General features: G+C 34.0%; 1 protein-coding gene across 6 annotated transcripts in view; it reads left to right on the forward strand.

Annotated features, from left to right (window-relative positions):
• CCDC85A (coiled-coil domain containing 85A) overlaps window positions 1-17109 on the forward strand; it is a 240745-nt gene that overhangs the window by 180108 nt on the left and 43528 nt on the right. For 3 of the 6 annotated variants that reach the window (XM_074286979.1, XM_074286974.1, XM_074286975.1), the window contains exon 3: window positions 12994-13070. The exons of 1 other annotated variant lie outside the window; for it this stretch is intronic. In XM_074286979.1, the coding sequence (XP_074143080.1) occupies window positions 12994-13070 (77 nt within the window). Of the gene's footprint in view, window positions 1-12993; window positions 13075-17109 lie in introns of all 6 variants that reach the window. 2 more of the 6 variants (XM_074286977.1, XM_074286978.1) reach the window with 1 other exon arrangement.

The raw sequence follows: 17109 nt of genomic DNA on the forward strand, positions 1-17109 counted from the left end.
ATATATTTTACCATGTTTAACATATATTGGATTACTTGGTATATAAGGGCAGAGGTGTGGGGAAGGGGGGAAAAGTTGGAACACAAGATTTTGCAAGGGTTAATCTTGAAAAATTATCTATACATATCTTTTGAAAATTAAAAAGCTTTAATTAAAAAACTGCAAAAAATTTCTTTGCTAATTTTACCTGTTTGGTCATAATCTACTACATAGTGCCTTGATTGCTCCAACTCATCCATTGTTGCACTTCAATTCAGGCCTGCTGAATTGAGAAGCACCTTATGATTTAAAATTATTCTTTCCCTTCCTGTTAAATACCATTTTTTTAGTGCAGGGAAGCAAAATAATCTAAATATATATATCACTCTGGGTTCCAATCTAGAGCATTTACATGAAACTCTCCAGGAGAGTAGAAAAAACAATTCAGTTAATCACTGATCAACGTGGTATGAGATCTTTGGATCTGTCCTATGTGGAAAAAGAAGGTTGGCAATCTCTGCTACATGTCTGCTGCTCCCCCAGTTTTTCCTTTATCTCTCTACTAACTGGTTCCAAGGAAAGGCTGGATCCCATGTCCTCTCTTGAAGCAACCATAAAAAGGAGTGCCTCTCCTCTCCAAAGCTTTCCTGCTAATCCTGCCCCACCCAGATGATCCCCCTCATTCAGTTCACCAATGAAGAGCATTCTATACAAAAGTTCCCAGTTTAAACCTCACATTCCATTCTATGAAATTAATTTACACTTGTATGAATGGAATAAATTGACTATCTTAGAGAATATTTCTTTTGTGAAGCCTTTTGTGGACCTACATTGAGTTCAGCAACTTGCATTTCCTTTATGAAAATCTTTTTCACCAAGTGTGGTAAGTAAATAATGACACATTTTGTTCTACTACCTTTTCCTTTGAAAACACTTTATCATCAAATAAATTTACAAAGAGGAAGGACATAGAAGATTCAGCTTTGGATTGTGGACAGTAGAATCCTTCTATGGCTTCCTTTTTTGATTTCCTTTAGTCCTATGGACCTTTATCTCTGTACCTATGCTGCTGCTGCTTCTTCTTCTTCTTCTTCTTCTTCTTCTTCTTCTTCTTCTTCTTCTTCTTCCTTCTTCCTTCTTCTTCTTCTTCTTCTTCTTCTTCTTCTTCTTCTTCTTCTTCTTCTTCTTCTTCTTCTTCTTCTTCTTCTTCTTCTTCTTCTTCTTCTTCTTCTTCTTCTTCTTCTTCTTCTTCTTCTTCTTCTTCTTCTTCTTCTTCTTCTTCTTCTTCTTCTTCTTCTTCTTCTTCTTCTTCTTCTCCTTCTCCTTCTCCTTCTCCTTCTCCTTCTCCTTCTCCTTCTCCTTCTCCTTCTCCTTCTTCTTTCTTTTCTTTTATTTTTTTTTTTTTTGCTTTAGGATTGACTTTGCCAGCCTCCCTGATCTGAGATACTGAGCCCAGACAAAACATTCTGAAGCCTTGAATCTTCTTATTTATGTAGGTTTAGTGAAGTCTTTAAATATCTTTTCATCCATCATTTGATAATGTTTTCCCTTTTCCCCATCTGGTTCATGGTCTGTTGTGAATAAAACAGATTTTCCAGGTAATCAATAATGAATATATTAATTAGGCTAACTAATAATCAATAATTTGATGGGCAGTGGCTTCTCTTGGTAACCACAGATGAAGAAACCAAGGGAAGTTCTGAAATGCTTTGAATCAGATGTATATCTTTTGACTTGGAACTGCCCTGACAAGTGAAACTTAATCCTGAATAGTGAACATTTAATGAGGAAAAGTCTTTAGCTCTTCTTGTTGAGAACTTGGCTTGATCATGAAGCTCAGCAGTCTCAAAGCATTTAGGTAAGAGGAAGACATTTCCAGTTGGACTTTTCTGGCTTGTTTTCTCCTGCCATCCAAAATTTTGATTAAGAAGATCAAGGATGGGGGATCCTCCCTTCAAGGTAAGGGCTTGCCCAGAATGGATTTAGTTGGTTTTCCAATTGAATGGGGTCCTCCTAAACTTTGTATATCTGCCTTGTTTATGTACTTGCATATGCCTTAAAGACTAGGAGTAGATTACCTACTTTTTTTTTTTTTTTTTTGCTCTGATAGTAAATCAATTCTTTTATTTTTTATTTTTATTTTTTAATTAATTTTATAATTATAAATTTTTTTTGACAGTACATATGCATGAGTAATATTTTTATAACATTATCCCTTGTATTCATTTTTCAAATTTTCCCCTCCCTCCCTCTACTCCCTCCCCTAGATGACAGGCAATCCCATACATTTTACATGTGTTACAGTATAACCTAGATACAATATATGTGTGTAAATCCCATTTTCTTGTTGCACGTTAAATATTGGATTCCAAAGGTATAAGTAACCTGGGTAGATAGACAGTAGTGCAAACAGTTTACATTCACTTCCCAGTGTTCCTTCTCTGGGTGTAGTTGTTTCTGTCCATCATTGGTCAACTGGAAGTGAGTTGGATCTTCTCTAAGTTGAAGATTTCCACTTCCATCAGAATACATCCTCGTACAGTATTGATGCTCGTTTCACTCAGCATCAGCTGATGTAAGTCTCTCCAAGCCTCTTTGTATTCCTCCTGCTGGTCATTTCTAACAGAGCAATAATATTCCATAACCTTCATATACCATAATTTACCCAACCATTCTCCAATTGATGGACATCCATTCATCTTCCAGTTTCTAGCCACTACAAAAAGGGCTGCCACAAACATTTTGGCACATATAGGTCCCTTTCCCTTCTTTAGTATTTCCTTGGGATATAAGCCCAGTAGTAGCACTGATGGATCAAAGAGTATGCACAGTTTGATAACTTTTTGGGCATAATTCCAGATTGCTCTCCAGAATGGTTGGATTCTTTCACAACTCCACCAACAATGCATCAGTGTCCCAGTTTTCCCACATCCCCTCCAACATTCATCATTATTTGTTCCTGTCATCTTAGCCAGTCTGACAGGTGTGTAGTGGTATCTCAGAGTTGTCTTAATTTGCATTTCTCTGATCAGTAGTGATTTGGAACACTCTTTCATATGAGTGGATATAGTTTCATTTTCATCATCTGAAAATTGTTCATATCCTTTTGACTATTTATGAATTGGAGAATGGCTTGATTTCTTATAAATTAGAGTCAGTTCTCTATATATTTAGGAAATGAGGCCTTTATCAGAACTTCTAACTGTAAAAATATTTTCTCAATTTGTTACTTCCCTTCTAATCTTGTTTGCATTAGTGTTGTTTGTACAAAAGGTTTTTAATTTGATGTAATCAAAATCTTCCATTTTGTGATCAATAATGATCTCTAGTTCTCCTTTGGTCATAAATTCCTTCCTCCCCACAGGTCTGAGAGGTAAACTATCCACTGTTCCTCTAATCTTAGGTAACCTACTCTTACACCCTTCTAAAATTACCTGACATTTTCAAGAGTTGGGTCTTAATAGAAATAGGAAAAAAAGGATGTATCACAAATGAGTGATTATTAATAAAATAGGATAATATTAATTTGTCTCAACTTCAAACTATAAATTGTGTCTATTCAAATTTATTCACAAAGGAGAAAAAAATATGTAAATTAATAAATAATAGACAAGAATAAAGAAATCATAAATGTATGCTAAATTGAAATAATAATAAACTAGGGCTCAATTGAGTTTCATAACAATCTTGTGAAGTTGATATTATTACCTCATTTTACAGCTGAGGAAACTGAGGCACAGAAAGATTAAATGACTTGCAGAATTTAAATTCAGGTCTTCTTTGTTCCCAGTCTGGCCTTCTTGTTCACTCTGCTTAAATTTATAAACATATATTTTGCTATCTCAATTTTCTGATTAAGTTTTTCTCTCCATTTCTATGTCTAGGATTTTTATAATATCTAGATAATCTTTTTGGACAAAATAAAGTTGTTATCGTTGCTTTCTGAAAACTTCCATTAATTTGAAATTTGGCTATCTGAATACTCTAGATCAGTTATTTCCAAAGTGGGGACTTCTTGATATCATGTCCCAAAGAGAGTTGTGATTATCCATTTGAAGGATGAGAAGATAAACTGTATCCAATGTTTTCCATGAGAAACATCCTAAGCCATATCTACTTTTTTTTACCCCACTAATTCCTGCATTAAGCTCACTCCCTTTTTTGTGCATGTTCCCACCCAATCTCTGTGTGTATCAACCCTCAGGGAAGTTCTAAATGAACTGTTCCCATCACCAAAAGCCTGGCTGCATGGCTGTCACTGGGAACATTTCAAACTATATGTCCTAGAGGCATCTCAAACTCAACATGTCTAAAACAGAGCTCATTATCTTTCCTCCCACACTCACCCTTCTTCCAAACTTCCCTTTTTCTGTGAATGCTACCACCATCCTTCTAGTCTCTCATGTTTACACTTTGGAAGTTTATATAACTCCCTCAGTTATATCCCAGACTCCTAACTCCCACTCACCCCATATTCAGTCAGTTGTCAAAATTTCTTGTTTTTAATCTAAAATCTTTAGCATATGCCTTCTCCTCTCCACACAGCCACTCATCTAGTCAAAGCCTTATCAGCTTTTGCATTGACTATTGGTATGATCTTCTGATTGGTCTTCCAGCCTCAAATCTCTCAAAAAAAGGTTTTCCTCAAATTCTAGACTAATTATTTAATTCTCTAACTCAAAAAACATCCCTTAATTCTCTATTGATTTTAGGACAAAATATTATCTTATTTAAATATTTTTATACTTGTAATATGCTTAGTTATTATTAGTACATTAGGACACATGTAATTTATAAAAAAGTAAACATTCACATATTGAAGATGTGCTCCAAAATGTTTTAATGATAAGAATATAATATTAGAAAGTTGTGTAGACTATTGCCTTAATGTTATAATTATAAATTTACATTAACCAATCAGAAAGTTTTTAATTTTTAATTGGGATCTCTTTTCTTGTTTAATCTCTGTTCTTTTAAGGGATGATGAATTGTGAAGAGGGGTTTCCTATCTGACAATCTGACCTCAGGCTCCCAAGTTAAGAGTCATCTTAGATTCCTCATTATCTGTCACCTCCAGAATGTTTCCAAGGCCTATAGACTTCATCTATGTAACATATCTCCTTTGGCACTGAACTCTCATCACCTCATGTCTAGGTTATTGCTATAGCCTGGTGCTAGATTTGCCTGTTTCAGTTCTTTCCCTATGCTTTCATTTAAATTGCTAAAGTGATTTTCCAAAAGGGATTTACTACAGAGTCCCTCCACCTCCTAATAACCTCTGATGATTTCCTAATGCCTCTAGAATCAAATTAAATGCTCGGTTTGGCATTCAAAGCCCTTCTTAACCTACTCCCCTTCCAACCTTTCCAGTCTCCTTACATCTACTTGTCTTTGAACCAGTTACACGGACCTCCTGGCTATTCTATGCACAAGATAATCCATTTCTTTGGAATTTTTTCTGCTGTCCCCTATCCTTAGAATGCTCTTTCTCCACTCTGTCTACTCACTTTTCTGGCTTACTTTTAAGTGCCAACTAAAATACCACCTTTTATAGTAAACCTTCCTCAATCCCTCCTAATTCTAGTGTCCTTCCTCTGCTAATTATTTCTTTTTTTTTATCCTGTATATAACCTGGTTTGTGTGTGTGTGTGTGTGTGTGTGTGTGTGTGTGTGTGTGTGTGTGTGTATTTCGCCCATTGTTTCCTCTATTAGATTACTAGTTCTTGAAGCTCATTTTTTTTTTCTTTTTGTATCTCCAGAACTTCTTAGCATAGTGTCTGGTACACAGAAGTCTCTTAATAAATGTTTATTGATTGATTGATTGCCCATATGGATATGATACCCATACATGGAATTTGGTATCCCTCAACCTAGGGAATGATATGGCATAAGGGAGATGACATAACAGCTATGACAGTTTTGTCTATTATTTAGAAAAAGAAAATTTTTACTTAGCACCCAATTCACCCTCAAGATTCACACTTCATCCTTTACAGCGACCTTAGTTATTATGATCTGGTTCTTCCTTTTATAGGCACCAGTGGCTCCAATAATTTTCCTTCCTCTCTTACTTTGAAGCATTATAAGAGTAAAGTCTTTTTTAAGAGTGAGGATTAGGGGTCAGGAATGATTTGGCTCATCCTTTCATCTTGAGAGATAGAAGGGGCAATGGTTATTCTCATTTTGCAGGGCTGGAAAATCATTAAAAAAAGTCATAAATGAGTTGTTTAACATCTTCCAGAAAATCAGTAAAGGTTCTGGGGTTATAAACAGGATCCAGAATTAAAATTACATAGTTTCCTAGAAATGCCAAAATTAAAGGTGATTGTATCAGTTTTTTTTAATAGTGTTCAGAAATACCATCATTTTTATGGGGAATTTTAAGGATCTTAAATGAATCTTCCCAGGAAAGTAGATAGGGTTAATTTTCTAGTCATTATGTATTATCACAAAGTCAAGTTTCTAGGAACTTAAAGAGGCATGTGCTGGAAAATTAATTTTATAGCTAATAACTATTTATTGAGTGCCCAGAGTGTGCATAGCAATGAACTAGGGGGATATGAAAGAGTATTTTTACTTTAATAGCACAGTTTTAATGGTAAAAAGAATTTAATTTTCCCTTTGCCCTTAACTTACATAAATACAGCCCTTCATATTTCTATTTGCTTTTTTTACCCTATGCAATTATTTTTGAAGTCCTGGCCCTGAAAATCATTTGAGAACAAACACCAATGGAAAAACTGATTGTATCAAATTTTTTGTGTGTATTTTCACATGCAATAACCTAACCAATTAGGAGCTCTACTGAAATATCAATCTAGCCTTGCTCAATGTCATTTTTTTTTCATTGCAATCCAATGAAGGAGGTAAAGCATTGTCATTTTTAAGTTGTTTCAGTCATGTCCAACTCTTTGTATCCTATTTGGGATTTTCTTGGCAAAGATAATGAAGTGGTTTGCCACTTCCCTCTCCAGTTCATTTTATAGATGAAAAAACTGAAGCAAACAAGGTTAAGTGATTTTCTCAAGGCCACAGAGCTAGTAAATATCTGAGGCTGAATTTGAACTCAGGTCTTCTTCACTTCAGACTTGGAGTCTATCCACTGTGCTACTTAGCTGTCTATATTGCATGGATTACTAGTCTCATTTAATAAATGAGAAAATGGGCATCATGGGGTAGTTGATGGAGCATTGAACTTGAAGCCAGAAAGCTCTAAATTCAAAGTTTACCTCAGAGGTTCAACCTAACCTTGTGACTCTTTGCAGTCTTTCAATTAATCAAGTATTTCTCCCACACCTTTCAGTACCCATGAAAAAAATAAACTGGTATGTTTATCATCTCTCTCTCTCTCTCTCTCTCTCTCTCTCTCTCTCTCTCTCTCTCTCTCTCTCTCTCTCTCTCTCTCTCCCCCCCCTCCTCTCTCCTCTCCGTCTGCGGTCTCCTGTCTGCTTTTCTTTCTCTTGTCTTTATCATATATCCATTCATCCATTCATGTATCATCTATCTATCTATTTATCTATCTAATCTTGTTTCTACCACCCGGGCATGACCAAGGATAAGTCAGTAATTCTTTTTGGCCTAGGTCATTCACTGACTGTCTTACAGATTGCTAATTAGTGCAGGAGAACTGGAAATTTTTTCTACCTTGATGAGATCACAAGTTTACTACTCTCCCCTTTAAAGTAACCCAAACATTTAAAAACCCAAAAGCCCAGTTAAAAATCCAATCTCTACAAATGTAGCAGTTTGTAATTAAAGGCCAAAACAAATAGGAAATTCTGATTCCAAAGGGATATTTTCATAAGAAAAATGTCAAATTACATTGAGAGGTATAATGGCAAATGTGTCCAAAGCTAATGTGTGTTCTGAGTAGAAGGCTGACCTCTGCTTGTCTGAGGAAGGGGAAAAAACAATTTTGGTCCAAAGAGAAATAATCTCAGTAATATTTTTCTGAAGTAATTTCCTCTGGAATGTATAAAAGCCTATGCATGGTAGAATCTAATTTTGAAATAACCAGAAGAATGTCCTCAGAGACTGAATTTATAGGAAGAATTACTAGGAATTGATAATTCCAAGACTATGGGATGATTCCTGGTAGATGTAGGTATTGTGGTGTCTGTAATGAAAACATGCCTATAAGGCCTTGAAAAAGAAAGCTTTCAAACAAATTAGTTTTCTAATGTTTTTAACTAACAGTTCCCCTTCTTCCCTGCCCTCCCTAACCCTCTATTTAACATGAATGCCCTGATGGTGAGGATATATTATTTGTAGCTTTAATTTGTTCCCAAGGCTTTTCACTGACCAGATTACATTTTCCCCAAAGAGTTGCCACTTATAAATTCGACAGATTGGACAGCTTCAATTGTACATATTGAAACAAAGTAATTCATAGATGATTTCAGGAATGAGAGCTAAAAGAAAAATGATACATTGCCTGGAAACCATGGAAAACAAGATAAAATGGAATTTCAAAATGGAGTCAACCTAAATTAGCCTATCTGATGGTCTAAGAAACAATTAGAAGCAAATAAATATATAGGTAAACCAAGTAAATCTCTTAGGAAGGTGCCAGTTTCTGATACAATTTAAAATTCATGAAGAATTTCTGCTGACATTTTGAAGAAAGAATAACTTCACTGTAATCTACTCGAAAATATGTTGATGCTAATAGCAACATTCCATATTTGATAATAACTCTATGCAACACATTCCCGTAACTTCTCTGATAAGAGATTGTAGAGAGATATATTTTATTAAGCTTATTTTGCAGATGGTGAGTAGGCTGAGAAGATAATAAGGAATTAATAACAAAACTTAGTATGGAGTCAATAATAGAGAATCTAGTGAACTTCAGTGAGTTTGAAATATTTCCTTGGGGGAAGGGCACCAGAAACTGAGGGGATCAGGGAACACACTTCAATAAGAGTTTTGAAGAAAGCTAGGGATCTAAGAGGCAAAGATGAGGAGAAAGTGAATTCCAAACATGGGGGACAACTGGTGGAAGGGTGCAGAGATGGGAGATGGATCGTCAATTAGAAATGACATGTTATATTTTACCTGCATTGGTCAACCTGCCATCTGGCGGAAGGGGTGAGGAGAAGGAGGGGAAAAATTGGAACAAAAGGTTTTGCAATTGTCAGTGCTGAAAAATTACCCATGCATATACCTTGTAATAAAAAGCTATAATAATAATAAAAGAAATGACATGTTGACCAGTTGGTTGGAATACGTGAACAAAAGTACTGAATGCTTAGAAAAGGTAGATTGATCTTAAATGACAGAGTACTTTATACTTTATTCTAATAGCAAGAGTGAGCAACTGGAGATTTTTGTTCAAGGGAATGGTTAGACCAATGGAAGGTAGTTAGACTGAAGGCATAAAAGACTAATTAGGAGGTTCTTATAATAATAATAGGTCGTATGTTCCTGTGCAGTGGTAGCTGTTTAAATGGAAAGAAGGCTATTGATGCAAACAATTTTATAGAGATAGTATTGCTAAAGTTTAGCAGCTAATTAGATATGGAAGAATGATGATGAAGAAGAATGAGGAATTGAATGACTCCAAAGTTGCTAACTTTGTTGACTGGAAGGATGGAGAAGCCTTGGAAAGAAAGGGAAGTTTAGGAAGAAGGGTGGATATGGTGGTAGAGGCAGTGAGTTCTATTTTAGACATGTTGAATTTGTTTCTTTTTTTAAGGCAAGATATCTATTATGTAGCAGGCAAGTCATTACATAATGTTTTATAATCTAAAAAGAAAATGAAAATTAGAATATTTAACATGCATAGTTAACATGTCAATAGTAGAAAGAAAAAAAACTTTAAAAAATCACCTAAATATAATGGATGAATTACTCCACCTTTCTAGATCTCTGTTTTGTCCTCTGTAAAATGAGGGAGTTAGGTTAAAATGGTTGAAATGTAAACAATAACTGGCATTTAGGAAGAGTTTTGGGCAAGAGAGGTATACTCCATGCTCAACCTAAAATGCTTTATAAAAAATAATCTCAAATGTCTATACTACATCCAGTTGGAAAGGACCAATAAACATGTAGAAAGAGCTCAAGAGAACAACTGAGGCTGGAATCTTACGTATGGAGATAACTAAACCCATGGAAGCTGATGAAATCACTGAGAGGGTCCAAGGCAAAATACCTTGATGCTATACTCCCAAAAGTTAAGATATCTGAAAAGGGAACCCAGGAAAGAAAAATCGGGCAGAAAAATAATGTTCAGTGTCATGAAAATCTTATAGAGAAGCCTATAGGATGAAGACTGAGAAAAGACTATTTTAAAAAATCATGGGTCATTTTGAATATTGCAATTAACTATTAGATCATAAATCAATATTTCATTTTGACTCACTTAATTCTACCTCTAATGTTCTTGTTTCTTTTAAATTATGGAATGGGTCATTTTATCCCACAAGCACTTCAGCTGCTTCTCAGAGGAAGAGGTGAGGAGTTAAAATTAACTAATGAGAAATAGCTTCCTCAGTATGTGGAAGTCAGAAGAACTGATACTTGCTAGGCCAGCTAGGTGGCACAGTACATAGAAAGCTTTGGAGCCTCAGATATATACTAGCTGTTTTATCTTGTGCAAATTACTTAAATCTGATTGCCACAGAAAAAGAACAAAAAAGAACTGATGGATGCTGATGAGGGAAGATCCTTTCATTGTCATATTTAGTCATCAAGGATAGATTCTCTTCATATGACATCATATTAAATTGTAGTTTCCCCTTTTTGTAAAGAGAATAGTGGTATATTAAAATCTTTGTTCATTTGTCTCTGTGGTTGTGATGGAAAGACATGTGATTATATAATCTGTAGATAAAAGTGATAATTTTATTTATGTAGTGCATTTTATAATTTGATATTAAATCATTTTAATATTGTAACCTTACATAACTTTAAGGACTCCAAGTATATGTCTCCCAAATATTCTGCCATATTACAACAAAACTATATTTTTCTTTTTCTCTTCCAGTTTAAGAACAATATAATGAATCAGCCTCAGCTTTCCTGATAGCTAAAAATGGTCCTATGAAAAACTATATGGAAATTTGCACTTGAGGAATTGTGTTATCCTTTACTTTCACCGTATTTTAGATGCATTTGTTCATAGATAGCACTCTACAGTGATGGGTCATATTATGCTTATGTTGTGCCCTAAAAATGGTTTCAACATAGTTTAGAGTGGCTACAATTTGTTTTTGGTTTTATTTTTTGCAGTAGAAGATAGGGCAGCTAGGTGACATAATGAATAGAACAATGGACTTGGAATCAGGAAGAGTCATCTTCATGAGTTCAAATCTAGCCTCTAGATACATGCTAGCTGGGTGACCCTGAGCTAGTTTCCTAACTCCATTTATCTCAGTTTCCTCTTCTATAAAATAATCTGGAAAAGAGTATTGCAAATTACTAGAATATCCTTTGCCAAGAACACCCTAAATGGGGTCACAAAGAATAAGACATAATTATTTCTGAATAAATCAAGTCAAAATACCCTGACTATATAAAACAAGACTTCTTTGTATAATGTGAGTTTTCTTTTTAATTTTAGAATCAACCTTGAACCCTGAACAATAACAATGAAATGGAACCACTGGCAATTTCAAATGATTGCTACTTCCTTCTTCCTAAATTCATGCTCTTAAGAGAGTGGGGGTTGACTTTTCTTTAAAAAAAAGTATTGGGAAAAATTAAACATCAGAATAAATAATATGCATGTGTAATATCATTTATAATTAATGAGTTTCAACACAAAAATGATTGTAGTGCTTTTTAAGTGTTTTGCATTAAGTCTTCAGGATTTCATTCATTTTCATTTTACTTTTTGTCTTACATAGTCATGGTACATACTCGGTCTCCTAAACTTTTGGTTTTATTTTGTTTTTCAGGGTTTTCTTCATATGCTTTATATAAGTTCTTTATATTTTTGAAAATTCTCAGTCTCATTTGTTTTGGAAAGCATTTCCATTCCTTTATTGCATTCCCCTGTTTTTGGACATTTAGGTGGGGTCTCAATTTATGATCCAAAAAGTGAGTTTTATCCATCTTCTGGGCCTTTGACAACATACCTAGGACTTAACTTGAAACTTGGATGAGGGTAATCCAAGTATCACTAAGTGAGGGTCAACGTTTGAGTGTCAATTTACAGACTCATTGGTTGAATTGTATTATATCTGCAAAATGAAAAAAAAGTGTCAAACTGTTCTGATTCTTTTGATGTCATAGTCCTGGGATTATGTACTTGTACAGATACGTTTTTCTGCTATCTTTCTATTTGTGTCTCCTTTCCTGTTGCTTCCCTCTCTGTTTCTCTTTGTCTTCGTTTCTGTCAGTCTGCCTTTCTTTCTCTTTTTCCCTCTTTCCTTTATCCCCTATTAGATATAAGTTCCTTGCCAGTAAGAATTTTCTCATTTATAATTCTATCCATAGCACCTAGTGCCTGCCACTGAGGTATGGCTTAATAATGTTTGCTGATTGTGGACTGTGAGCAGGATGAGAGCTGGTATAGATTGGGGATGGATGATTTTAATATTTCTTTCAAAATAAATGTATCATATTACAAGGAGGTCTCTCCTTTAGCCATTTTGCATAATTGGTCATGCAACTTGTGTTTTTGGAGACTTTTAAAATCTGTCTGCTACGATTTATTGTAAACTCAGAAAGCATAGGGTTAGGAGATGAGTAGGAGCTAATAAGCACTGTCTACAAGATGTTTATATGTCAAAAGCCTGGCTGGAGTCCAGGAATCTGTAATCTAACCACTTCCAAATTGGATTAACTCTTCAAAACATTATACAATGGCCTAAATTCACTTGTACTATTAGCAGTTTCTGGTTTTTTTTTCCCCTAGGGAGAATCAGACCCTTTGGGGGATTTGTTTATTTGTTTTTAGGCAGATTGAATAGGCACTACTTCTTCTGAATAAATCAAGTCAAAAATACCCTGACAGTGCACAAAATAAGACCTGTATGTATAATGTGAGTTCTCTCTTTTTAATTTTAGAATCAACCTTGTCCTATGTTAGGCAGCTGGAGGCAAGAGTAAGACAGCTGGAGGAGGAGAATCGCATGCTGCCCCAGGTGGGTGACTTATAGAAGCTCATAGTTAGACAGTATCTTTTGAGTTAATAGCATTTTATTTTGAATTTAAAAACCTCAAATACACCATCCCCTTTTAAAATTAGAAGTCATTTTGCAAATTGTTTCTCAATACAGAATATATTAGCTTGTGGATATTCCCATTCACAGTGATCATCCCATTATTAGCCAGCTTCTTTTGTGTCTTATGGGACATATGAAAATTGAGTTTTCTTAAATTAAGAGAGTAAAAGAATCTAAATATGAAAGAAAGAAAGGAGAAATTAAAATAAATAGCAAATAGGGATAATTGCACTTACTCGTATCTAAATCCACAGTATTCAATTTATATAGGAGTGAGGTTATTCAAATGAAAAATCTGCTGATTCGTATTGTAAGCAAAATTGCAGGTAATTCAGAGGCTTAGTAGATTAATTATATATTAGTTTTTAATGAAATGTATTAGTGATATCATTGAACCTTTATTGCATCAGAAGAGTATAATTACTTTGGGTCTTCAAATTTCATCCCAAGGAAAGTAAAGCATCATTTATTTTAGTATATTCAAATTCATGCTGAATTTCTGTCAGTTTTATCTTTTAAGAGTTAGTTACTTGAAAGAAATGTTTTTTGTTTCTGTTGGAGGAGGTATGTGAAAATGTTGGGTTGGTGTTTGAAGACCAAAAATAGGCAAAATCATTCATTTTAGGTGGGCTTGTCATTGCATTTTTGCAGCAAAAAAATTATACTAATTAAAAAAAAAAAGTTTCCCTAGGCAAGTACTAGCAAACTATTCTTGTAGTCTGGTGATAAATAATAGCCCAAATAAAGCATATAATAGTAAAAAAGAGAGATTTTATTATTGATGCAAAAGCTCTCTTGAAAACATAGTTTTAGCTCTTTTTTTATGCTAGTCAGTTTTTAACTATTTTTGTTCCCTTGTCATCATATACACATAAGTATTTCTCCTTTTCTGCTGGTCAGCCATCTGGATGCTGATAATGAAACAAAATGAAATGATTCCTTTCTTTTCTCCACTTCTTTGTCAAAACTCATTTGTATCAAAAATTTTTTTAAAATACATTTTTCTTTGCTTTCTACTATCCCTTTCTGTGCTCTTCTTTCCTTTACAATTCTCCTTTCATCCAGACTTCACCATGTGACAATGTTGTGGCTCTCCCAGAATTACATATGTATATATGTATGGTTGTATGTGTATGTTTGTGTGTAGTGTGTACACGCTATATACACATAATATGTATATGTTTATTATATATATGTTTCCTCAAACATTTTTCCTTTGTGTAAAAGGAGTTTCAGTTATGGTTTAATGTATATATTCATGATCCTATTTTTATATCTTTTCTCTGGTAAATGGAGAAGTGAAAAAAGAGACATCTAAATTTTTATAATGTGAAATGAGACTCATATTAACAATTAAAATGTATCTCTTTTCATTCAGATATAGTGGAGGGTTTAAAACACTTCCATATTTATTCTAAGAAATAATTAAATGAAAGTGAGCAAAATGTGTTCTAAGTGTCCTAAATAAAAATCAGTTGACTTTATTTGTACCCAAATCGTTAATGTTTTCATGAGGGTGTAGTATGGTGTGGTATGTATGTATGATGGGGTAGTGTGTGTGTGTGTATGTATGTGCAGCAGTCCTTCATCTTTTCAGAACATTTTTCACATTAGGAAAGGAATTATAATACGATTACCTCAGAGAGTTAAATGGCTCCAATCACTTTTGAAATATATTTCCATCTTGTGAGTGAAAGATATAAAGGACTAATTTTTTTTTCTGAAAATATTATGACAGAGGATCTGCTCTTAACAGATGTCACTGTAAAGGAAATTACCAAAGTTTGAACATATGGTGACAGATGTGTGTTCTTTCCAGGAAATCTGTAGTTCTGGTACAATCCAAATTAATAGAGCTCAGTTGGGTCATTCTTAATTGAGAATACCATACTTATTTATAGTTAGATTAGTTTAGATAAAGCATTTATTAAGCTCTTCCTCTGTTTTAGTAACACTGCAAACTCTGGGAATATAAATAAAGTAAAAAGAGTCCCTATCTTTGAGAGCTTACTTACATTCTAGTAGAGGAAAACAATACACAAGATAGAGCCAAAAAGAAGGGTGTGATGATGGGGAATAAGGTGCCATTTTAGGGGCATTTGATAAAATCAATTAGTGTCAATGTTTCTCATAGTACAAAACTCTTACTTTTATCAGACTGAATGAGAATCGTTTAAGTTTAATAATATTAGGAGGCTAAAGTTGTTATCCTATATATCTCATAAAAATCTCACATAATTTATACCCATCAATGTCTTTCCATATTATTTTTTCAACATAAATCTATTTAGTCTTTGGAATCAGAGAAAAGGAACTAAAAAGATAAATATCCTAGGTCATGATACATTATTTTAGAATAGGTGTCATATAAAGGGAATCATGTAATTGGGAAAACAAAACTTGGATTATGATTACACAAAGATGCATATTATTTTCTAAATTGTCTTCTAAGAGGAAAGGAAAAAAGTATTGTTTTAAATACACATTAAATATTATAAGGCACATAGAGCAATGGTTGTAAATAACAATGAAGGTAACAGTGTTCTGAATTTTCCTCAAAGAATATATTCTTTTCTATATCTTTAGGTCACTTCCATGTGTCAAGCTACCATTTTTGCATAACTCAATCTCAACACTTGGTTTTTCAATTACCAAAACTTAGTGTCATGATTAAAATGGCTTTATCCTTCTGCTCCTCAAGTTCATAAGCTTTCATTTAACTTGAAACTACAACAAAAAGCATGAAAATATTGAAAATTGGAAACCTAAGCATCTTTCTTGACTATTCTGAGTTGTCAGTTTTGTAGTTTGATTAAGAAAGATCATTACATAAAGAAGCAAATATATCACTAGAGTTCGTAATAGTTCATTATTTGTATTGTGTATTGTTTTCAGTGATTCATAGCTATGAGATAAAAACTTATTATGCATAATATAGAAAATCAGGTTTTTTCCAATAAGTTTACATCCTTAAATAGGCATCAGAGAAAGGGTAGATTACTTTTACATGTATACATATATATGTATACATTTATATATCACGCTAAATGTTAAGTGATATTAAGGGCTGCCTTTTATACTCCTGTGAATTCTTCCATATTACAGAGTGAATGGAATCTTTCTTAGTGGCTCTGAGGAGACATTGGGGGAAAGGATTTGAACTTTGAGTTGGTTGTACCTGGGAGTTAGAAAAGTAAGTCAGTAAACATTTATGAAGTACCTGTTATGTGCCAGGCACTATGATAGATTGAAATGGGTAGGGACTTATGGCAGGTGTACCACTCAGCACACTATTCTAGTTCCAGGCATGGTGTACATGTGATATTTATTTGGTTGATAGTCAAATGCTGGCTAACCTTTGGTTCTTCCTTTCAAAACTTAACCTTTTGCCCCTAAAACATAATTGTCTTGACCACTTAGTTATAATTTAAACATGGGTTTTAGTATTTAGCATTACAAGTATACTCTAATATTTTTGGTTTAGGCAAAGAAAACTATTTGGGGGGATGGCAAAGAATTCACCTAGTTAAGGGTCAGGGAGGCTTCAACCCTGTACATGCCTCAACATCTAACCGCATATCTTAACTTTAGGACAGTCCTTTATTTCCCTAGATCTCAATTTCTTTATCTATTTCAAAAGAGAATTTGAATTAATGACTACTAAGGTCACTTTCAGTTCTGAACTTTCTAATTATGCAAGTTTTATTCTTTTAGAAGTATTTGGCTAGAGGTATACATACAAACTATTATGAGGAATGCTTATTTTTAAACAGTCCATTGTTAAAGATGCTTTCTAGTAATCAGCCTGAAGACATGAATACTCTCTTTTTTATTAAAGCTTTTTCTTTTTCAAAATATATGCATGGATAATTCTTTGACATTAACCTTTGCAAAATCTTATGTTCCAATTTCTCCCACCCTTCTCCCATCCCTTCTCCTAGATGGCAAGTAGTCCATC

This window comes from Sminthopsis crassicaudata, chromosome 2 (genome assembly GCF_048593235.1).
Source record: "Sminthopsis crassicaudata isolate SCR6 chromosome 2, ASM4859323v1, whole genome shotgun sequence".
NCBI lineage: Eukaryota > Metazoa > Chordata > Mammalia > Dasyuromorphia > Dasyuridae > Sminthopsis > Sminthopsis crassicaudata.